The following is a 25,089-nucleotide window of genomic DNA, read 5'->3' on the forward strand; positions in this document are numbered from 1 at the left end:
TATTTTTATTTTTTAAAGATTTTACTTATTTATTTGACAGAGAGAGACACAGAGACAGAGGGAACACAAGCAGGGGGAGTGGGAGAGGGAGAAGCAGACTCCCCGCCGAACAGGGAGCCCGATGCGGGGCTCGAACCCAGGACCCTGGGATCATGACCTGAGCCGAAGGCAGACGCTTAACGACTGAGCCACCCAGGCGCCCTCTATTTTTATTTTCTTTACATTGTGGTCAGTGTGGTTCATTGTATTTCTGTTTTATGAAAGTTATGAATTATCTTTGTGGGTTAATAATTCAGTTTTCTAAAGTGGTCCATGAAATGTTTAAATAGACTCTGTATACTCTGTTTGCAGGGTATAAATCTTAGTTGATGGCTATATGTCTATTGGATCAACTGTACTGATAATCTTATTTCGTTCCTCTCTAGCAGAGGTTACAGACTGGCTAGCATAGTCTTATTTGGTCCACAGACATATTTTGTTTGCCATGTACTGTGTCGGCTTGTGTAATGTAAAAGTTAACATTGATTAAAAAGTTGCCAACGTTTAAAAATTTTAAGATTTTATACACATATGTGGGTTTCTAGTTCCTCAGAAGACCTTATTTCAGCTTTTTAAGCAGTTCATACTTGGGATCAGGAGAGTCTTTCTGAGCATGACAACAAAGACAAAACCTTAAAATACATTTGACACTATAAGAATATTACCCCCCCTCCCATACAGACATATGGGAAAATATTTGGAATATGTGAAAGAAATTTCAAATCCTATGTATTTAGAGAGCTCTTAAAAATGTCTTGCAGGAACTCCTGCATTGGTGAACATGTGGAGATATGGGGAGAGTGGCACGCTCAGAGAGCATGGAAGTTCTGTGTCCCTTCCCGTTTACCTTGCCCATACAACTCTTCTCTCTGGCTGCTCTGAGTTACATACACTACTAGATCGTGGGTATGCCCCTGCTAATCTGTATTCTTTTTAGATAAGACCTGATACAATTGTTTATAACTGGATTCAAGAATATGTTTGGCTAAGAAGTCTCCATCCAAAATAAAAGTCAGAAGCTTAACCCCTAGCTCAGATATCTGAAAATGTCTATATCAACTTCTGATCTGTAAAAATACACGCTAATATAAAAATTCTTTGCCATCCTTTTATCAAAAGAGCATTTAAATAATTTGGCCATTTAAATAAATCCAAAATAATGTACTGGGGGGAAAAAAAAGTCTTGGAGTTCCATTTGTATGAAGTGTCCAGAACTGGCCAATCTACCAGGACTGAAAGTAGATTAGTGGTTGCCTAGGCCTGGGAATAGGGGGAGGGGAATGGGTAGTGACTTCTCATGGGTATGGGGGTTCTTTTGGGGGTGATGTGAATATTCTAAAAGTAGATTGTGGTGATGGGTGAACAACTCTGAACATACTAAAAACTATCAAAATCTATGCTTTAAATGAGTATTGTATTTGAATTCTATCTCAATAAAGCTGTTAAATTTTTTTTTATTGCAAACCAACCTTAGAAAATAAGCTAATATCATAAACAGGCATTTGAAAAAGGAACGTGGATGGCTTATAAATCTAATTTTTTTTCATATTAATTTTTTAAAAATGATTTTATTTCTTTATTTGAGAGAAAACAGGAGCAGGGGGAGGGGCAGACCCAGAGGGACAAGCAGACTCCCCGCTGAGTGGGGAGCCCGACTAGGGGCTTGATCTCAAGACCCTGAGATCGTGACCTTAGCCGAAGTCAGATGCTTAACCAGCTGAGCCACCCAGGCATCCCTTTCATATTTCCTGTTAATGAAATGCGAAATTAAATCAACATGGAGATGCCATTAATTTAAATTGTTCAATTGATAAAGATTAAAATGATTAATACCCAGAATATAAAGAGATGGCTATACTCATATGTAGCTGGTGGAAGTATAATTTGATACAGCCTTTGTGGGGGGCTAGGAGAGTAGATAATATGACACTGTATAACAACAACAACAACAAACCCTTAAAATATTTATACTCATAAACATTTGTTTCAGCAATTCTTCCACTTTTAGAAATTTACCCAAGGCTTTTTTCACTTAATACTCTATTTGCAAGTATCTCCATGTTATATAATGTCTCAGTGATTTGAATAGTTCCATACATATGCATATTTAGAGGGTAATATTCTCTACAAAACACTTTTAGAAGAATTAATGTTTTTATATGGACTTCTTGTTTATCCCTTTGATCAGAAATTATTAAAAACAATTATTTTCAGGATGGGTTTTAGGCAGACTGAGTAATCACTGAAGAACAAGTTAATTGCAAATTGCAAGATATTGTAATTTCTTGCTTTTTGAAGAAGGTTAAACCTGTTAATCCTTTAAGCTATGTTTTGGAGTTTGATGGTGAACAAGACTCAATCTTTGCTTCATGGAACAAATGGACACTTAAATTGCAGTGTACTAAGTGATATAATTGAAGTTAATCTTGGGAGCATATAAAAAAGTTCTCCGTCTTGCATGGGCAAGCAAGGCTTCCCAAGGTGAGGAATGTTTAAGCTGACAGGTGAAGGACAACTTGGGAATTATCAAGGTGAAGAGGAGTTTAAGAAAAGGATTTCTGGCACAGAGCTGCATGTACAAAGGCCCAAATGTAGGTGAGAATGTAGAATGGTGAAGATGGGGGCATAAATAAGGGCGAGATCATGGGCCTTTTGAGTCACATTAAGGATTTTATTTTGTTTTTTAATTAAAGATTTTATTTATTCATTTGACAGAGCACAAGCAGAGGGAGAAGGAGAAGCAGGCTCCCGGCTGAGCAGGGAGTCCGACATTGGGCTTGATCCCAGGACCCTGGGATCATGACCTGAGCCGAAGGCAGATGCTTAACTGCCTGAGCCACCCAGGTGCCCCCACATTAAGGATTTTTAAACTGAGGATAGTAGAAAGCCATCAAAAAATGCTAATCAGGAGGTTAGTGTATCTTGATCATATTTTTGCTTATTAAAGAACATGTTGATTGCAGTGTGTTGATGCAATTAACTTCATTGGAGCAGGATAGTCCTTTAGAAGGTGGTTGCTGCAACTCAGGTGAGAGGGAATGATGGTCAGAAGTAGGATAGCATCAAGGTATTTAAGTGGTAGAACGTTAGGACATTGTGTTTGCTTGCATATGAGAGATGAGAAAGGAGTCCAGGATGATGTCTAGATTTATGTCTTGATCAGGTGTGCAAATATTGTTGCTACTCACTGAGATAGAGAAGGGCAGATTTGATGGAGAAGATAATGCCCAATTTATTTTAGTTATGGTCCATTCAGGCAGAGACATTCAATAGGCAGTCTGAAGCTCTGAGAGATATGGGCTGGAGATGGAAGATTTGAGATCTTGGTATTTATTTCCTTGAGGGTAAGTTGATTTTATAAGTTGGGATAAGTTCCTTTTCTATTTTACAACAGATACATATTCAGCTTGTGCTGAAAGAGCTGCTTGCCAAATAAAACAGGCATTCTGAAAGTGTTTTGTTGAATATGTTTATACTTCCAGTGTTACAATTGTGAGATTCAACCTAATTGGTACTTGTTCTTTTAGTTTCTTTTCACATTTTTCATGGCATTTGGGAATCCATTGTAAGAAAATTCTTTATTGAGTTTATCCCTTCTGTGGATAGACATTTAAATTGTTTCCTTTTTTCTCAGTGCTACTATGTTCGTACTGTCACTGTGAAATTTCCTGTGCATGTCTGCACAAGTCTGAGACCTAGGGAGTGAAACTACCAGGTGGAAGGGGATACTATCTTCAATTTTATCAGATATTGCCAAATTGATTTATATAAAGGGGTTATATTGATGTACACTACCACTAGCTGTGTATGAGACTCTGTGTTATGTCTTCTCCTATGTTTGGTATTGCCAGACTTTAATATTTTTCCTATCTGATGGGTATGAAATGGTAACTTGTGATTTAAAATTTAAAAAAAAATTTTTTTTTTTTTTGACAGAGACACAGCGAGAGAGGGAACACAAGCAGGGGGAGTGGGAGAGGGAGAAGCAGGCTTCCTGCCGAGCAGGGAGCCCATAGCAGGGATCATGGGATCATGACCTGAGCTGAAGGCAGATGCTTAAGACTGAGCCACCCAGGTGCCCTAAATTTGTTTTTTAATTGCTGATGAAGTTGGGCATCTTTTCATGTTGATTGTTCACTGATGTTTCTTCTATAAATTACCTATTCATATTCCCCCCTGCCCTTCATTTTCTATTGGTGCATTTGCCCTTTTCTTTTTGATTTGTAGAATTTTTGTACAAATGAACGGATTGATCTTTGTCAGTGAAAATCTCACTGCTTAACATGTAGTTTGTCTTCACTTTACTTTTTTTCATCTTAAAACTTGATCTTCTGTGACTTGAGAATTTAAAAATTTACTACTTTATAAGATACACTTATTTTGCATATATATATATATATATATATATATGTCTTTTTTTAAAAGATTTTTTTTTAAAGTAATCTCTACACCCAACATGGAGCTTGAGCTCACAACCCCAAGATCAAGAGTCTCGTGCTCTACTGCCTGAGGCACCCTACATCTATCTATCTATCTATCTTAATTTTAAAAAGTAACTTTTATCTTTCATACATAGAAAAATTTGATCAGTCAGTGGTATTGAATGGTCATACAATTGAAAATATTTTACAGTTATAAATGATGATACAGACATCAGCAAATGTGTGTGTTCTTTGTAGTAGTTTGTATCTTTTAGAGCAGTTTTAGGTTCACAGCCAACCTGAGCAGAAAGTACATAGAATTCCCATGTTATCCCTACCCCGCACACTTACAACCTCCTCCGCTGTCTTTATCAGGCATCCAAGTATGGCACGTTTGTTGCAGTTGAAGAACCTGCATTGACACATCATTATCACCCAAAGTCCATGGGTTACATTAGGGTTCACTCTTGGTGTTGTGCATTCTGTGGGTTTGGACAAATGTATGACATGCACCCACCATCATAGTTAACATGCAGAATAGTTTCACTGCCCTCAAAATCCTCTGTGCTCTAATTCATCCCTCCCTTCCCCTTAACCCCTGATCTTCGTAATGTCTCCATAGTTTTGCCTTTTCCAGAATGTCATATAATTGAAATCAAACAATGTGTAACATTTTCAGATTGGCTACTTTCATTTAGTATGCATTTAAGTTTCGTCCTTTCATGACTTCATAGCTCATTCCTTTTTAGCTTTTTGAATATCCCGCTGTCTAGATGTACCACAGTAAGTAAGTAAATCAGTCAGTCAATCCATCAATCAATCCATTCACCTACCGAAGGACAACTTACAGAATGGGAGAAGATATTTTCAAATGACATACCCGATAAAGGGTTAGTATCCCAAATATATAAAGAACTTATACAACTCAACATAAAAAAAACCCAAATAATCCAATTAAAACTGTGTAGAAGACATGAACAGACATTTCTCCAAAGAAGACATACAGATGGCCAACAGACACATGAAAAGATGCTCAATATCACTCATCATCAGGGAAATGCAAATCGAAACCACAATGAGATACTCACCTCACACCTGTCAGAATGGCTAAAATCAAAAACACAAGAAATAAGTGTTGGTGAGGATGTGGAAGAGAAAGGAACCCTTGTGCACTTTTGGTGGGGATGCAAACAGGTTCAGTCACTCTGGGAAACAGTATGGAGTTTCTTCAAAAATTAAAAATACATCTGCCATCTGACCTGGTAATTCCACTAGTGGGTATTTACCCAAAGAATATAAAAACACTAATTTGAAAAGATATATGTGCCCTTATGTTTATTGCAGCATTATTTACAATAGCCAAATTATGGAAACAGCCCAAGTATCAATTGCTAGATGAATGGATAAAAAAGATGAGGTATATGTTTATACAGTGGAATATTTTTCAGCCATAAAAAAGAATGAAATCTTGCCATTTGCAACATCATGGATGGATCTAGAGGGCATAATGCTAAGTGAAATAAGCCAGTCACAGAAAGACAAATACCATATGATTTTACTCATATGTGGAATTTAAGAAACAAAGCAAAACAAAGGGGGAAAAAAGAGACAAACCAAAAAACAGTCAACTATAGAGAACAAACTGATGGTTATCAGAGGGGAGGTAGGTGTGGGGATGGATGAAATAGGTGAAGGGAATTAAAGAGTACACTTACCTTGATGAGCACTGAGTAATGTATAGAATTGCTGAATCACTATATTGTACACCTGAAACTAATATAACACGATATGTTAAGTATACTGGAATTAAGAAAATAAAATTTTGTGACATGAAAATTATATAAAATTCAAACTTGTTTCTGTAAATAAAGTTTATTGGGATATTAAAAAAAAAAAAAACCCTGCTGATTTCAAAAGCAGTTGTTATAGTCTTATTTTTATTATCTCCAAATTGATTTTACAATTACTGCTAATTTCAGACAATTATTATGGTCTTAATTTGTTGCTCTTCCCAAGATTAATTTTACGAAAAATTCATACAGCTGAAAAGGACTTAAATTTCTGCTTATTACTAACTGTTCAGAATTTCAAATTTTATATTCTGAGCAGAAAGTTATGCTACCTTAATAGAGTATGCTGATTTTTATTTTTAAGCATTGATTCTTAAGTAGTTGATCAGCAGGTTTGTATAGTATAAGATGTAATCCTTTACCATTAAGACCTAGCTTTAAAACAAATTTTGACATCCACTGTGAGTTTTAATGCAGCATAATTATTATGTTAGTTACCTGTAAATCCCTCAGCAGATTGACCTAGAAATTTCTATGAGATTGGTCGGTACCAGAAATATGTTTGTCACAGGCAAAAGACTAAAGATTAGAGATTATCAAGGAAATAGCTAAATAAAATGTGTATGGTATCTTTTGATGTGTAGATATTCATACTTTTAATTTATTTTCCATTTTTTATGGTGATAAAAGTATAACATAAAATGTACTGTCTTAACTATTTTTGAATGCATAGTTTAGTGGTATTAAAGTACACTTAATATTGTTGTCTACCTATTAGGACTATCCATCTCCAGAACTCTTTTCATCTTGCAAAAGTAAAACTGTACCAATTAACAATAACTCCCCATTCCCACCTTATGTGTTTGCTCTTCTTCTTTTGGGGAAGGGAGCGGCAGAGGGAGTGGGAGAGAAAGAATCTTAAGCAGTCTCCATGCCCCGTGGGGAGCCAAACAGGGGGCTCAGTCTCAGGACCCCGAGATCATGACCTGAGTGGAAATCAAGAGTCAAAGCCTAGCCGACTGAGCCACCAGATGCAGGTGTTTGTTTTTCATTGGACACTGCTGTTTTTGTTACTGGTCTTGCCCAGATGATGGGTGCTACCTTAACACTTGCCACTGGGAATGACTTTACCTTTCAGGAATGTGGATTTATTCCTGTAGTTTTAAATAATACAGCCTCATCAGACTATGACACAACTCAATGTTCATATAGTAAATACATCTATTTAGTGTTGGGCTGTTTCCTTAAGAAAGATGCTTTTTACTTTTCTTCAGCAATGTTGGACACAGTCATAATAGTTTAAGATAGTCAATAGAATTTTAAAACTAGGTGATTTCTGTTTCCGACTCACTAACATATGTATGATTTCTTCTTATTTAAAATGTTACGTGTTTTATAAGAAAAAGTTTATGTGTTGCAGTGTATTTTTATATTTGACTTTGAGGGCAGTGACGTTCCCTGTGGCTGACTGCATCCTAGATTTACCTGGGAGCTTAGTTGAAGATAAAAATACATCATAGTGAGTGGGATAGGGATCTTGGAGTCTGTATATTGATATGCACATTATTTGGTCAGGGATAGGTGTGGTTATCATTAATCCGGAAGACTTTCTTATTGGCATCTTTATATAGTCTAGATTTTAGTGTGCATCATAAACACATGTATTTCCATTCCTAAGGTATTAAACTCAAAATGGACTTGTCAGCAGTTATTTTGAGACTCCAGTAGAAATCCTTTTATAAGATGGTTGTTAGACACAGATTTAGATATGCTACATAGGACAAATAAGATTTAAGCCAGTTCTTAAGTCTGTAAAGTTTAAGTAGTAGTTTGTGTTTCTTTCCCCTTGAATTGTGTTAAACAGAAAATATTTTGAACTTGTAAGGTGTCTCAGTTTATACCTCCTTGGAAGTGTCACATTAGCCGTTCCCTGAAGGTAAATACATCATCATTATACATATTGGCTTATTTAGTTCTCTCAGTTAAGTCATCTGATGTCTTTGAATATTTTCCTGTTATTTAGTTGGTAACATTAGGTATCACTGAGAAAGTACAACAAGGATGCTATAGGTCTAGGATGTTTAATGGGCATCCATTGTATCTGTAGTCCTTTCTTAGCCATTGTAAATTAGTGGATTCTAGATCTCTTGATGAGCTATGGAATATGAATAAATGCTCAGCTTAAATATACATATTACTGAAGTTATACAATCTCTTACATAAGTTGCACAGTCTCCTTTAGAGTGTAAGGATGGTTAAATGCGAGGATGAAGACTTATTGATAGAAAATAAAATTTGAAGTATAAGGATTCTTGGCTTCTTAGCAGTATAGGTAATATGATTATATTAAGGTTACCATAGCTAGATTATTCATATGAAGGTAACCCAGACTTCCAGTTTTGTTTACTGCTGAAAAACAAGATTGGCGAATTTGTGGGACAGAATTATAACCCATCTCTAAAGAGGTAATGAAATTAATTTGAAGTGATTGGTCTTATGTATATGTATTGTTTTTGAGAATTTATCAGCAAAGGATAACAAAGCTGTAGCTATACAAAATGAGTTTTAGACTTAGAATGAAATCAATTCTAATTTTATAGAAAGACAAGCACAGATTTTGATCTGTTTATCGTCTCATGAGGAATTAGAGCTAGATTAGCAGTCCTTGTATTTATAGGAGTTAGATTGTGTTTAATATTATGAGTGGCAGTAGAACTTTTGCCCTAGACTTCCTGAGAAAGAATGTGAAGATTTCTTTTTTGTCTAATTAATTACCTTTATCTTCCAGGGAGGGATTGAGAATGAAAAGGGAAAGAGGGGAACCTACCTACTTGTCGTCGTTGTTGATTATTAAAATGCATTTTCAGTTTCTATTTGGGATTTTTTTTTTCTCTTCATTTTTAGTTTCATATGCCTTATATTCCTAAAAAAATTTTCCAAACTTCTATTTTAAAATATTAATCTTTTCCATAGGAACACAATCTTGGTTCATCAAAGTATCAGACCAGAAGTGTTTTTCAACATTTAAAAATTGTTTTCCTAACCATTTTGACTTGACTTAAAATTGATGTTTATTCTCAGCCCTTATTTGATCTGTTAGTAGCCTTTGACATAGTTGATCATTTCTTCCTCCTTGTTACATTTTTTCATTTCCCTTCTATACCATACTCTCTTGGTTTTCCTCTTACCGCCTTAGTTGCTCCTTCTGTTTCTTTTTCTATTTCTCTTTGTTTTGCCTGACCTTTAATACTGGAGTGTCCTAGACCTCAGTCCTTAAATTATTTTTTTATCTTTACTTTTTTTCAATAATATCCAGTCTCACAGCTGTAAATACTGTTTGTTCATGATTCCTAAACTTACATCCCCAGCTCAGAAACTAAACTCTAGGCTCATATTAATCCACCTATTTGATGTCACCACTTGTATATCTAATAAATATTTCAGATCAAGTCCAAACCTGAACTACAGTTCTTTTCTCCCCAGACCTGTTCTGCCCATAGTCTTCTCCATCTCAGTTGGTTGCAACTCTGACTGTTCCAGCTAAAAACTTGGAATCCATCCTTAATTTCACACCTACCTGCTCATTGGTGTACCTGTGCATGTGCTCACACACCACATCCAGTTCATGAGGAAATCCTCTTGGCTCTACCTTCAAAATATATCCATATTAGCATTTTTTTACCAGTGACTGGTGTTTAGTTTAAGCCACCTTCATCGCTTACTTGGATGATCTGTAGCTTTCTAACTGGTCTCTTTGCTTTCTTTTTTGTTTCCCTACAATCTTCTCCATACAGCAGCCAGAGTGATTCTTACAAAAATAAGTCATATTGTGTCTCTTCCCTGCTTTTTAGACCCTTCGGTGGTTCCCCATTTCACTTAGAATCTTTATCATTGGCCTACTATGCCTTAGACTGTTAATGGCTCTGCATTACTTCTCTCATTTCCTCTCCTGCATCTCTCTGCTTTGCTTTTTCTGTTTCAGTCATGCTGGCCTCCTTGCTATTCCTTTAATACACTACTAGAGTAACCCATTGCATTGGTTGTTTTTTTTCTGTCCATGACATCTTTCTCTGCATGGTTTACTTCTTCAGGCTTTGCTCAAATATCACTTTCTCAGTGAGGACTGTCTTGATCATCCTATTTAAAATTGTAGCTGTCCTTGCCCCCTGCACCGTACCCCCTGATGTTTTAACCTTTTTTTTTTTTTAATAGCACTAATCACCTTTTAGAGTACTATCTAAATGACTTATTTATTATGTTTGTTGTTTATTGAATGTCTTCCTCTTCCAGTGTAAGGTCGAGGAGGGCAAGGTTCTTTATTTCATCTGCGTATCCCAAGCAATAGATATTTGCTCCTGTTTGTTGTTAGAGAAAAGGAAGGGAAATCTCATTTCTTCATTTGTCCGAATTTTTCTAGTAGTGTTTTTTTTAAAAGTTGTTTAAAAAAATTCCCCCCCCCACTTTAGTGTAACTGTTTTGATTCTTCTCCTTGAATGTCCGAGGATTCTATTTGATTTATAAGTTGAATGTAGTTATGGAATCACGGTAGTGTAATTTTGTGGTGGTGTTACAGTGAATTCCTCCTTAGATCCTTTGAGGTTTCTTTCAAAGCCTGTTTTAGAAATCCAAATCCTATATTAGTGTATATTCTATCTAGAGTTTTATATTACAAGAATTTCCTGTTTCTCTCAACTTTAAAAGAAATTATAGGTATTATAATAATGGCTAGGTAAAGGTATATAGGCTCATCCTTGTATGTGGAAAGAACTGACTTTTTCCTAATTTCATTGTAAATCTAGTTTTGACATTTATGCAATTATTTGTGTATTCTTTTTTCTTTTATTTTCTTTAAAGGCTTTTATAGTAACATCTATATGAGGCTGTAGAGGCAGATTAGAATAACTAAAATTGGAGCAAGAGGGAACTGGAAAGTTACATATAAATACATGTGCACTGAGATGCAGGTCTAACCATCATGAGTGGTCTTGGGCCCCAGATTATGTAATTTTTCTTAGTGCTGCATCTGTCCATCCAATAAACAAATGTTTACTTGGTAACTAAATAAACTAGGCATAGATAGCTAAATGGACCATAGTCTCTGCTCATGTCTCTCAGTTTAGGCAACAAGACTGCAAGTTGAATTATCATATTGAGTGCCAAGTGTTCTATTTGATGTGAGCATAGGGTGCTTTGTGGAGGTGGTGGTGGCAAGGTGCTCATTCCACTGAGAAGGCGGCACTTCAGTGTCACAAAGTTACTATTTACTTCAGTGTCACAAACTTACTGTGTGAACAGGGTCTTTAAAACCCTGAGCCTGTTTATTAGGCTCTTAAATTTGTATTCTTCTGCATCCTGTTTACAGATCTTGTAAAATTGCAGGGTTTTAATGGAGATAAAATGCTACGTGAAATGCTTTTCTAAACACAGCCCGCTCTATTTTCATTAAACAGTTCTGACATTCAGCAGTTTGCTAAGGTTTCTTCCAATTCCAGATTCTGTGATTCTGGGGTTGTAGCTCATTTCCTGTTAATGGTTTTTCTCTTTACTAGTTCATTATTACTATTCTGTATTATTATAACAACTGCTGTATCATACATGCAGGTGCCCCATGCGGATTGTAAAATACAGTGAAAATATATGGCAAAATTATTTTCATTATGTACTAAAACGGATTCTTTTGTTAACGGAGAAGCCTGGAAAAGTTATAGATGGGATTTGTTTAGCAGCCTAAGATATGTCATAGACAAATAGAACCCTGAAAGACCCAATATGCAGTTATTTACCTGCTCTGATTTGCAGGCTATCCTGTAGCTTAAGTACCATTTCCAGTTCCTGAAAAGGATAAAGGTGAACAGCCATGAAAGGGAGAATATGATCTCTGATTATAATTTTTGACAATTTTGTCTGGGCTTAGCTGTAGATGTCCCTACCATCTTGCTCCTTTTTTTGCTCCTTTTCCAAACCATTTCAAATTCATGTTTGAAGTATGTGATAACTTAATCTTATTACTGCTTCTTTCCCTTTTGTTCCCATAAAATGAAAATGAAAAGAGATTGTGTTATTTTCTTTAACATTATAGATTATTATAGCTGGCATTTATTTTTATTTTTTTATTTTTTTAAAGATTTTATTTATTTATTTGACAGAGAGAGACACAGCGAGAGAGGGAACACAAGCAGGGAGAGTGGGAGTGGGAGAAGCAGGCTTCCCGCCAAGCAGGGAGCCCGATGCGGGGCTCGATCCCAGGACCCTGGGATCATGACCTGAGCTGAAGGCAGACGCTTAACGACTGAGCCACCCAGGCGCCCCCTTATAGCTGGCATTTATTGATTACTGTCAGTCACTGTGCTAAAAATTTTATAAGTATTTTGAAATTTGTCATATAGCTCTATGGGAGAGATTGTCATTATCTGTATTTTGTGGATGACATTGAAACACAAAGAACTTATTTGATATTACATAGCTAGTGTAAGAAGTAAAATAATTCAAACACTGACAGTTTAAAAAATTCCATTCCATTGCTTCTTAGCATAAAGGTGTTAAAGAAACCCAATTCTAAAGGACCCAGAACTTACCAACAAAGTAAGGGGTGGCTATTCACATTACAAAATGATTTAATGAGAGATTTATTTAAAAAAAATTTTTTTAAGATTTTATTTATCTGAGAGAGAGAGAGCACAGGCATGGGGAGGGGCAGAGGGAGAGGGAGAAGCAGGCTCCCCACTGAGCAGGGAGCCCGATGTGGGACTCTATCCCAGGACCCAGGGATCATGACCTGAGCTGAAGGCAGATGCTGAACTGACTGAGCCAGCCAGGCGCCCTGAGAGATTTATTTTAAAAGATTTTATTTATTTGTTTGTCAGGGAGAGAGAGAACACAAGCAGGGAGAGGGGCAGAGGCGGAGGGAGAAGCAGGCTCCCCGCCAAGCAAGGCGCCTGATGAGGGACTTGATCCCAGGACCGTGGGGTTAGAACCTGAACTGAAGGCAGACGCTTAACTGACTCATCCACCCAGCATCCCAGCCCGAGAAATTTATTTTAAAAAGCAGGTTTCCAGGGTATGTACTCTCTGTTTTTTCTGGTCAAAAATGCAGAGGGAGCCACCTCTTAAAGCCTCATCTTAAAGCCACCTCTAGGAGTTTTGTCATTTATTGAGTTACAGGTCAGTGGGCTGTCCCTGATCCAGCCATTGTCCTTTCTTTGCCAGAATAGCCAAGCATTGCCTACAGTGGTTAAAGCTGTTGATCTGAAAGAGGAAGTTGCCTGGGGATGGTAGGTGCCATGATGGACATATAGGCAACTCCTCCCAGTATCTAAATGGCTAATTTATATGCAACCTTTAGGAATATATTTTTTATATAAAACAAGGAATATAGATGTTAGTTTCAAAATCTGTACATTATAGTTAATCTTTGTTAATTCTTTAGAAGGTTGTTATGACTTAGAGCCTCAAATCCATCTTTAATTGTTTAAATACTTAATCTTTAGTATTTATGGGCTTATTAGTGATCTCGAATATCCTGTTGTTACATTTTAGATTGTATCATCATGTGACCTAGTCTTACTATTAATTCCATTTTAAGGAAGTTGCCAAGGTTCAAGTGGAAGTTAGCTTTTTTTTTTTTTTTAGGATCTCAAATGGATGGCTACAACAATTCTTCATCATACTTCCTGTTTCAAATAATTTGCTTTTATAAAGAGAATATAGTGCTCATATTATGCATACTATTTAGTTATTTTTATGGATCATTTTATAAAAACAGTGGTTTAGGGGTGCCTGGGTGGCTCAGTTGGTTAAGCATCTGCCTTCAGCTCAGGTCATGATCCCAGGGTCCTGGGATCCTACATCGGGCTCTCTGCTTAGTGGGGAGTTGGCTTCTCCCTCTCCCGCTGCCCCTCCGCTCTGCTTGTGCTCTCTCTCGCTCACTCTCTCAAATAAATAAATAAAATGTTTTTAAGAAAAAACTCTGACTTACAAAACAAAACAGTGGTTTAAAAAAGATTATTGCTACATCAGGGATATGCAGTTATCTGGGTAGGGAGAATTCTGTTTTTATGCTTCTCATAGAGCTTCATTTAATTCACAGCTGAAAGTGATCACCAGGTGATTAGAAATGTCTCAGTGTTGGGGCACTTGGGTGGCTCAGTCAGTTGAGCATCCAACTTTTGATCTTGGCTTAGGTCCTGATCTCACGGTCGTGAGTTCCAGGCCCGAGTTGGGCTCAGCGCTGGGTTTGGAGCCTACTTAAAAAAAAAAAAAGTCTCAATGTTAATACTTGCTGCTAGAATTTTTTCTATTCTAGTTTTATGTTTTTAGTTAACTGTTTTCTGAGTTGATCATAAAAAAAATGATGCATGAATAGATAAAAGAATGAAGATGTTATTAAAAGTAAAGTGACATTTTTCTGAATTACAGGCTTATTCAGCTTCTTAGAAGGTACAGCCAACCAGAACAATGTTCTAAAAATTATTTCCTTGTATGTATTTTGTATTTGAGAAAGGATTTTCATTCATGTTTTTGTATTTAATATTCATAACAAGGAGTCAGTAAACCTTTCCTGTAAGATGCCAGATAATAGTAAATATTTTAGGTTTTGTGGGCCATATGGTCTCTCTTCCTAAACTATTCAACTCTTTCATGCCATTATTGCATGTAAGCTGTCATAGACAATATTTAAATGAATGAACTTGGCTGTGTTTCCATAAAACTTTACTTGTGGATGCTGCATTTGAATTTAATATAATTTTCTTTCATTAAATACTCTTGTTTTTTTTCCAACCATTTAAAAATGTAAAAACTATTTTTAGCTCATGGGCTGTATAAAAACAGGTTATGGTCCAGACTTGCCTGACAGGCTGTAGTTTGCTGAACTCTGTTCAAAATAATCCTGTGAGACTTTGCTGACTATTTTCTGTTTTTTCCCCTTTGTTTTAACATTATTTTATGTTTTGCTTGTTTTGCTACTTAATCATATGTTTTCTGACATTGTTAATGTGTATGTAACTTTTAAATTTTAATAAATCAAAAAAATTTAATGATTTTTATTAAGTTTTAAGCTATGGGGGGTAGGACCTATAATATTGGCCTCTTTAACACCTTGCACATATATAAAAGTTATATATACTCAATAGATATTTGGGAGAGTTGAAAAGGAATAGTATCTTTCTTCCATTATTTGAAGGACTGTTGTATAGATTGTTTCATTTCACTTATTCATTTATTATACATGTTCCAGGATGGTTCTCTTGCATTACTGAATAGAAGTAATAAGGAGGCAAAACTTACCTCAGAATGTAGGGATAAGAGAAAGGAGAGAGAGAGAGACTCTTAAGGATTGTATTCTTTGTGGCATGGTATATGCTGTGGTCAGTGATACACACAGCCCCTCATTTAACCTTTACAACTTGTTTAAGTAGGCATTTCTTTACTCATTTTATAGATGAAGAAACTTAGATAAAATACTAAATAAGTGAGTGGTGGAGAATTTGAACTGAGATCATGATCTTTCCATATACTTTTCTTTTTATACTAAGGAATATTCAGTTAACTAGTTTGCCTTACACATTAGCTACTTAGCTATTACTACAAGTTGTGTATGTGTGTCTGCTTTGCTATTACTACGAGTTTTCACACACATCTTAGATGACCAAGAACAGAGATTTTTTTTAGAAAAGGTGAAATGTTGAAGAACCTCTAAGGTAAAGTTTCAGATTCTTTGAATATATGATTACAGAGGGCTTTACTTTTAAATGCAGGTAAGACACATTTTTCCTTTTGTGTTTGTACCTCTCTTTAAAATGTTGTTTTACGGGACACCTGGCTGGCTCAGTTGGTGGAGCATGTGGCTCTCGATCTCAGGGTTGTGATTTTGAGCCCCACAGTGGGTGTAGAGATTACTTAAAAAAATAAAATCTTTGGGCGCCTGGGTGGCTCAGTTGGTTGGGCGACTGCCTTCGGCTCAGGTCATGATCCTGGAGTCCTGGGATCGAGTCCCGCATCAGGCTCCCTGCTCGGCGGGGAGTCTGCTTCGCCCTCTGACCCTCCCCCCTCTCATGTGCTCTCTCTCTCATTCTCTCTCTCTCAGGTGGCTCTTGATCTCAGGGTTGTGATTTTGAGCCCCATAGTGGGTGTAGAGATTACTTAAAAAAATAAAATCTTTATAAAAAATGTTGTTTTACAAAAGTAAACTAGTAGACTTGCACAATGAAATAAGATTGAGGAATATACATAAAGTTTCTATCAAATTGTATGTTTACTAGAAATCAATGATTAAATCAAATCTTAAGCTGGTCATTTCAACTAATATGCTTGAAAGAAATTGAAGATTGAGTAAAGCTAGGTTAAATAAATGTTACAAGTAAATGAAGAATATTTTTGACAGAATAAATAATTGTGGGGTTTCTTTCTTGACCCAACAAACATTTTGAGTGTCTGTATTGCTATGGGGAGCTCAGATAAGTGAGAGAAGTGGATAGTGATAGAGGCATGTGTGAGGTATTGTGAGGGCACAGGACAGACGAGTAATTAAGCTGGAGTGGGTGGAGGAAGAGGTTCCCAGAAGACCCTGCCTCCTGGGAAGATGATGTCTGAATTTCTTTCTTTTCCCCCTTTATTGGCTTTAAAATTATTTAAAAATTCATAGTTCTTGCAAATACTAAACAATCCAGAAGTGTAACTAGTAAACAGTGTAAATCCTTATTTACACTTTTTGTTCTCCAATCCTCATTTTTCAAAGTTATAGGTAATAGACTGGTAAATATGCTTCCAGATTTTTCCCTGGGCATTTACCAACAGGTTTTTTTTTCCTCCACACAATTGGGTTCATACTATATATAATTTTGTAACTTGCTTTTTTCCCCCACATGTAATAGTCTATCACATGTATGTTTCTATCCCAGTAGATGTAGATAAATCACATTTGAAAACTTGCTGCCTCAAAGATGGGGATGGATGTACCCTCATTTATTTACATAATTTCCTATTTCTGGACATGTAGGTTTTCAACCTGTTACAAGGAGTGAATATCCTTATGCAGATATATTTGTTTTCTTTTATGAATTAAGTTTTATTTTTTATTTTTATTTTTTAACCATTACTTAAAAATTTTATTTTATTTTATTTTTTGATGTAGTGTTCCACGATTCATTGTTTGCGTATAACACCCAGTGCTCATTGCAATACATGCCCTCCTTAATGTCCATCACTGGGCTAACCCATCCTCCCACCCCCTCCCCTCTGAAACCCTCAGATTGTTTCCCAGAGTCCATAGTCTCTTATGGTTCATCTCCCCCTTTGATGCCCCCCCTTCATTTTTCCCTTCCTTCTCTTAATGTCCTTCATGCTATTCCTTATGTTCCACATATAAGTGAAACCATATGATAATTGACTTTCTCTGCTTGACTTATTTCACTTAGCATAATCCCCTGCAGTTCCATCCATGTTGATGCAAATGATGGGTATTCATCCTTTCTGATGGCTGAGTAATATTCCATTGTATATATGAACCACATCTTCTTTATCCATTCGTCTATTGAAGGGCATCTCGGCTCCTTCCACAGTTTGGCTATTGTGGACATTACTGCTATGAACATTGGGGTGCATGTGCCCCTTTTCACTACATCTGTATCTTTGGGGTAAATACCCAGTAGTGCAATTGCTGGGTCATAGGGTAGCTCTATTTTTAACTTTTTGAGTAACCTCCACACTGTTTTCCAAAGTGGCTGTACCAACTTGCATTCCCACCAACAGTGTAAGAGGTTCCCCTTTCCCCACAACCTCTCCAACATTCGTTGTTTCCTGCCTTGTCAATTTAAATGATAAGTAGCATATATAGGCAGGTGAAAGGGAGTTAAGATTAATGTGAAGGAAAAATGTTTCCTAGGCTAAGGGAACAAATGTAATTTGAAAAACACTGCGGAAGAAAATGATACTTTTAGTTAGGGGAGAAACATTTCTGTTTCTATGCTTTGGAAGTATAACACCTCTTGTTTTCTTGAACTTTGAACTGTATGCTAGAGTATCTTGTTTTATGGAATAGGCATCTCTTTGCTGAATAATTTATAGTTGTATAATTTTCTTATTTTGGAGATTAAAAACTTTTTTCAGTAATTGTTACCAGATAGAGAAGTAGAATTACAAGCTGATAAAAATGATTATTTGGACATTATTACATAGAGGTTAAGTGGGTAGTTCTGGGAATAGAGTTTATATTTTAGCTATCTTTTTCTTAGTTCTGTTATCTAATTGAGAATTTCTCACTCAGGTTTCAAAATAACTTTTTGGGTGGTTAGTCCCCCACTGTTGTCCATTTGAAACAAATTTGGTTAATTCATAAAATAACTACTGGGAAGTTGCTAGTTTATCAAGTAGGTACCTGAAAATGGGATAGATGACTTAAAGTAGATGAATTGTGTTTTGTTACATCTTAACTCTTAAGTGTAACATCTTACTATCCTTAAAAAGTTTTAGTTGCTGCTGTTTTGTTCCAAATTTCCAATTTTGGAATGTTGCCTATAGTGTGATATCAAGTTACTAATAAGTATTATAATTTTATAATTCTCCTGACAATTAAGAGTATCTAGTGATTTCTTAAAAATACATGAGAAAGAAAATGGTTCATTAAACAAGGCTGACATTTTTCTGAACTATTTATAAAAGTAAAAGCCTTTCCTTTTTGGTTGCCAAGGTGCTCTGTTATTTGATTAGATGTGTTCTATTGAATAGAAATCCAAGTTTTGTTAGGGCTCAACTTTTAAAATTTTTCCTCGTTAAAAAAAAAAAAATGCTAAGTACTTCTTATTAGTGTTATTAATTTGAATAACATGAATGCTTTGAATCAGTCGGCCTAATGTGTTCTCTCATTACCTTAAATAATAATTGTATGATCTGTTACATTGCATGTTTATGAAGTACTTATACTTCATCCTAAGGTAATTATTACTTAATGTGAAGTGTAATTTTTAAGCATTCATATCTTTTTTCATTTAGGGTTATTTTCCAAGAGTAAAGTAACATTTAAACACATCTGATAACTTAGGGGGGGAGGGAGGAGGCCGGAGGGTGGATGTGGGGAGGGACTGGTGGCAGGTGGGGGGAACTTTAAAAAAAAATAATAAACACATGATAACTTATTTTATATATGATTTTTCTAGGGCTGCTTTGGAAGAAGTAGAAGGAGATGTGGCAGAATTGGAACTAAAACTCGATAAGGTGAATTTTACTTTAAAATTTTTTAAAACATTAATTCTTATTTTCCATTAACAGTGATTTGGGCCTTTAATACTAAGTGGTTCATGTTACTTTTTTTTTATCTCTATGAGGATAAATGTTATTATCCCAATTTTACACATGAGTAAATTGAGGCTACAGACATAAAATAGCTTGTTGAAAATCTAAGGGCCAGAGCAGGAATTTGAACAGCATCTGACTTCAAAGCTGTCCTTTATATTGTTGGAACTTTGTTTTCTTCTTCTCCATCAAAAAGATTGCATGTATCTTTTTGATGCTTAGTGGTTTTCATACATAACCTGACCATTCTTGTTTATAAATGTGGGTGTGGACACATTAAATATAAATAAAATTTAAAATACTGATTCCATTTTTTAAAGCTAATGCCAGAAATGCTTAGTATATATTTAATAATTGATATTAAGTGGTCATATTCTATTTGAGGGTAAATGTTCATTGATTCCTATCTTCTGTATTAATTATTGATCATCTTTTTTTTTTCTCTACCCAAGAAATATTGCTATAAAGCAGGAAGAAATATGAGAATGAGTAAGACATGGCTTCTGGTTTCAAGTAACCAGTAACTGTTTAGTGAAATATCTTTCTTAAAATTTATGGAGATAAATCAGATGCACATACCTGAAATACCTTTTCTGAAAATAACTTCCTACTTGTTTAATTATTATTGTAAATGGTATTGCTATGTAAAGCAGTGCTTCTCAAACTGTACTGTGCATAGGAATCACCTGGGGATCTTGTAAAAATACAGATCCTGATTCAGTAAGTCTGGGGTACCTGAGATTCTGTGTTTCTAATCACCTAGATTCCAGGTGACACCAATGCTCTTGTTCCACGGACTGCACTTTGAATAGAAAGATATAAAATAATTAAGCTGAAGGTTTTCAGATGTTTTGAAATCATGAAATATATGTATGTATATAATGTAAATGGTATAGAGACTATATAAATTAGTAGTATTAATTATGAATGTAAAACCAAAATTTTAGAAAATAGTAATTAGTTATTTTTGTGTTGTACTCTATAGTTTTTTAAACACTTTGATATATAGTATGTTCTTTGATTTTTACAATAATTCTGTGAGGTAGATAAGACAAGTGCTATTATTTCCATTTTATAGATGAGGATACCAAAGCCCAGAAAGTGAAGGGGACTTGCTTCAAGTCAGAGGTAGAAGAGGCAGAACCAGGGTCAGGACTCACATTTTTATTCTTAGTTCAGTGCTCTTTTTGTGCACCACTGTACTTCTGGATCTGTATTGAGGGGGTACTTTGCCAGTTGGAAATTTTTTGAGGAACACTGAGAAGCTTCTTGGCAAGTGTTTTTTTAAAATTAGTGTTATAATTGGGCGCCTGGGTGGCTCAGTTGGTTAAGCGACTGCCTTCGGCTCAGGTCATGATCCTGGAGTCCCAGGATCGAGTCCCGCATCGGGCTCCCTGCTGTCAGCAGGGAGTCTGCTTCTCCCTCTCACCCTCCCCCCTCATGCTCTCTCTCTCTATCTCATTCTCTCTCTCAAATAAATAAATAAAATCTTAAAAAAAAAATAAAATAAAATTAGTGTTATAATTTTTGGTAAGGATATTTTCAAAAATATTTTCAAATATTTCTCTTTAAAATCACATATAGGATTATTATTGTTGTTGTTATTATTTTACCCAGAGGTATTACATTTATTTTAAACACTCTGAAATAAAGTTTTTAACCATAAGGTAGGCAACAGAAATATAGTCTTGATTTTCTGGTAGATTTATGAGAGACTGTGTAGAAGGACAAGGCTTTTTTTTTTTTTTTTTTTTTTTTTTTAGATTTTATTTGAGAGAGCGAGACATAGAGCATGAGCAGGGGAGAGATAGAGAAGCAGGCTCGGCTCCCCACTGAGTAAGGAGCTGACACAGGGCTTGATCCCAGGACCTTGGGATCATGACCTGAGCCGGAGGCAAATGCTTAACTGACTGAGCCACCTGAAAGACACCCCTGAAAGACAAGGCTTTTTAAAGAATCATAGAGTAGTCTAATCAGGATATCTATTCTTTTTGGGTAGAACTGCATGTAAATCATGTGAAACATTTTGTGTGTTCATTGGGGGGGTCCTTAAAATTTGAAGTATCTAAACCGATAGAATCCACTAACAGCATTTTTGTTACTGATTTTGCTTTTGTGAGCAGCTCCTCCCCCCACCCCCACCCCCCTTTGCGTCAAATTTGGTTGAAGTTGGGAGACTGGTAGAATCTTAAAACCAAGAGATTCAAGTTTAAAACAAATTATTAAAATATTGGCAATCAGTACTAAGATCTCTAAGCCCTTTCTAGAGTATTTATTACCCAAAGACTAATAAGGGCATCATGGAAATTTTAGCATTTAAAAAAATATTATCTTCCACCCGAATAGAAGGTGGAATTTATATTTCTCTAGTTTAAGATCTTGATTTCTTATAAAATGTACCTCTCCCAAATTCTTAAGTTAGTATCTATCGTTTCTCTTTAGAATTTTGAGGAGTTAGCACAGAGAGGAGAACCAGAGAGGAGGAAGAAATGGTTGTTATTAAAGGTGGAGGCATTGAAGGACTAGTGGAGGGGAGGGGTTGCCCAAGATTAGTTTAGTGATTTCATAACTTTGTGCAAGGCAAATTCCAGCTGTAATATCATTGTAAAATCATGCCACCAACAGGTTAAACTAGCTTGATGACTTAGCTTTTATTTATTTTGCTTATAATATGTTACCAATAGTTACACTCATTGTGGAGAATAATGCTTTATGAGTGGCATTGTTCTGCTGGGTCCAATGATTTGTCCGTTCTGCCAGGCATTCTGGCATTGACAGCACGGTAGAGCATCATGGTGGCCGTCTAGATGTAATTTCTGTATTTGGTACATCTTCTCACTGGAATGTTTGTTCCCTCTCTGGTGAGCAGATCCTCTTTAAATCACAGCTCAAGTACTACCAAACTTAGGTTCTTTTTCTTGTATTGCATTCTTTGTTGCACACACTTCCATTTAAATTATTATAATATTATTGTAGTCTTTGGGTTGTAGCATGGTCTAATAGTTAAGAACACAAAGCCTGGAGTAAGGCCACCTGCATTTGAATCTGGCTCTACCACTTACTAAGCTATTTGGCGTTGGGCAAGTTCCTCAACCTTCCTATGCCTCAGTTTCTTCATCTCCAAAAAGCAAAATTAGAGTTTCTATCTCGTAGGGTTATTATGAGAATAAGGTGTTTTAGTATATGTTAGTGCTTAGCATGGTTCTTAGCACATGTTAAGTTCTAAATAAATGGTAATGATGGTGTCTCTTCAGCAAATTATTAGCTCCTTGAAGATAGTCCTTGAAGAAAAAAGAAAACCCTCATTTGATGCACACCATGTATCAATTGCTAAGTTTTACTTATATTATCTCCAACTGTCACAACAATGTTGCAAAGTTGGTATTATACCCAATTTGCCCATGAGAGAAATGAGACTTAGAGAGGTTGTTATTTACTTAAGGACGGTCAGCGGATAAGTTGTTTATATCCTCATCACCTGGAAAAGCACCTATGACATACATATCACTTAGTACCAAAGAACTTTTGAATGAATTGGGGCTACTAGCTTGATAATTTTGACTAACTTGACATATACTCTTGGGTAAGAATCTTCCCTCTTTGTAGACTTATATTATTCAGTTATACCTGTCATCAGTGTCAGCTACTAAGGATTTTGCTAGCTGGCATAGTTTCTGTCACCAGGTCAGTCCTTCCTCCTGCATAGCTGCAGTGTATGTGTGGCTCAGCTATATGACAGTTCCAATATCTCTCCAACTCCTGTGATAGTGACCTCTATTCTAATTCTGATACCTGTTTTCATGGTCATAGCTATGCCTTACCATTCAAAGTTCTCATCTCGGAAATCTGGAATGCTGATCTCTTACTTTCTTACCTGAGACTCTAGTCTTTCCAGTTCTCATTTCACTCCTACTTCTGTTCTTCAAGCTTAGCTAGCCCTCTAGTTTTTCAGTCTATAAACTTCTGATATTTTAGACACTTTAAACTCCCCTTTCAGTACATTTTTTTGGGGGAGGGTAATTTTTGGAGATAAAATTCACCTGACATAAAATTCATCATTTTAAAATGTACAGTTCAGTGTTTCCAGTGTATTCACATTATTGTGCAACCCTCACCACTATCTAATTCCAGTGCATTTCCATTACCTTAAAGAGAAATCCTGTACCTGTTGGCAGTCACTCCCAATTCTCCTCTCCCTACATCCTCTGGCAACCACTAATCTACTTTCTGTCTGTATGGATTTGCCTATTTTGAACATTTCATATAAATGGAATCATAATTTTTTCTTTTGTGACTAGCTTCTTTCACTTAGCATGATGTTTTTAAGTTCATCAGTACATGTTGTAACATGTTCCAGTATTTCCTTTTTATGGCTGAGTAATATGCCTTTGTATAGATATACCGCATTTTATTTATCCCTTCATCACTTGATGGACATTTGCGTTATTTCCACTTTTTGGCTAGTATGAATAATACTGCTATGAACCCTTTTAGTCTACTCTTAATTTTATTCCATCATATTTTTCTTCTGGATGCCTTCATTTCCCTTCCATAACACCTACTCCGTAGAATTCTCACTGTATTAGTCTAATCATCTGTATTCTCTGTGTCATATCTTGGCTGTAAAGCCCTGTAGGAGAAGTTACACAATTGTTTGGTGAAATCAACTGGTGGAGTTACACATTCCTGGAATTCTTGATGTAAAACAAATTTTCCAAGACTTATTCAGGTTATCTTGTTATCTTTAACAGCTGTTATACTTCTGTTTTCTCATGATTTATCATTTTGTTCTTCTTTCTTAATAGATGACTTTGACTCTATCTTCCTTTTGGTGGGAACATTTTTATTTCTTGCTCCTAATCTAGAAATTTAGAATATGTCCTCTTTTTCCACTTTTCCTCCCATTTGAGTGATAAAAGTATCCCATTTCCTATGTAATTCCAAACTCTTAACTTCTCAGGACTTTGCTTTAGCCATCTTTCTCCTTTTCTTTCTCTACCACCTCTTCATTTTAAGTAGAAAGTGTTCAATTTCCCTGGAACAAAAACAAAATAAGAGAGAAAACCAAAAGCAAACAAGAAAACTCTGACAAGGAAATATAAATCTTTAGTAATTACCATGTGCCAGTAATGGTTTGTGCTAAGATCTTTATGTGCATTATCTTAACTCTTTTATAGTAATCTTGTATGGTTTGGTACCATTGTGATCATTTCAGACAGAAGAAACTTAAGGTTACTGAGGTTAAGGTCACTCAGGATCATTTAGATGGTTAAGTAGAGCAGCAGGATTTGAACCTAAACTGACTGAGCCCACAACCCTATGTTTTTAACCATGATGATGTTATATTACCAGCCTCTCTCCTTCAGTTATCATGGAACCTTTTAATTTAATTATTTTAAAATTATTTAATTTGTTGAATAATACCTCCTATGTGATACAGATTTCAAAGATACAAAAGTGTGTACCCAATGAAAAATTGGTCATCCTCTCATCTCTTTCCTAAAGGAGAACACTTGTGTCCTTCCAGAAATTTTCTAGGCATATAAAAGATT

General features: G+C 35.8%; 1 protein-coding gene across 12 annotated transcripts in view; it reads left to right on the top strand.

Annotated features, from left to right (window-relative positions):
* The window catches only part of ACAP2 (ArfGAP with coiled-coil, ankyrin repeat and PH domains 2), a 133,424-nt gene that overhangs the window by 17,532 nt on the left and 90,803 nt on the right, over positions 1-25,089 (top strand). For 9 of the 12 annotated variants that reach the window (XR_013445916.1, XR_013445929.1, XM_078067730.1 and 6 more), the window contains exons 2-3: positions 801-945; positions 19,402-19,459. Coding sequence is in view for 10 of the 12 variants with exons in the window: in XM_078067730.1 (XP_077923856.1) it covers positions 821-945; positions 19,402-19,459 (183 nt within the window). In the remaining 2 variants the exon portion in view is untranslated. The remainder of the gene's footprint in view (positions 1-800; positions 946-19,401; positions 19,460-25,089) is intronic. The other 3 variants (XM_078067748.1, XM_078067762.1, XM_078067766.1) reach the window with 1 other exon arrangement.

Source organism: Halichoerus grypus, chromosome 1 (genome assembly GCF_964656455.1).
Source record: "Halichoerus grypus chromosome 1, mHalGry1.hap1.1, whole genome shotgun sequence".
NCBI classification, from domain to species: Eukaryota; Metazoa; Chordata; class Mammalia; order Carnivora; family Phocidae; genus Halichoerus; species Halichoerus grypus.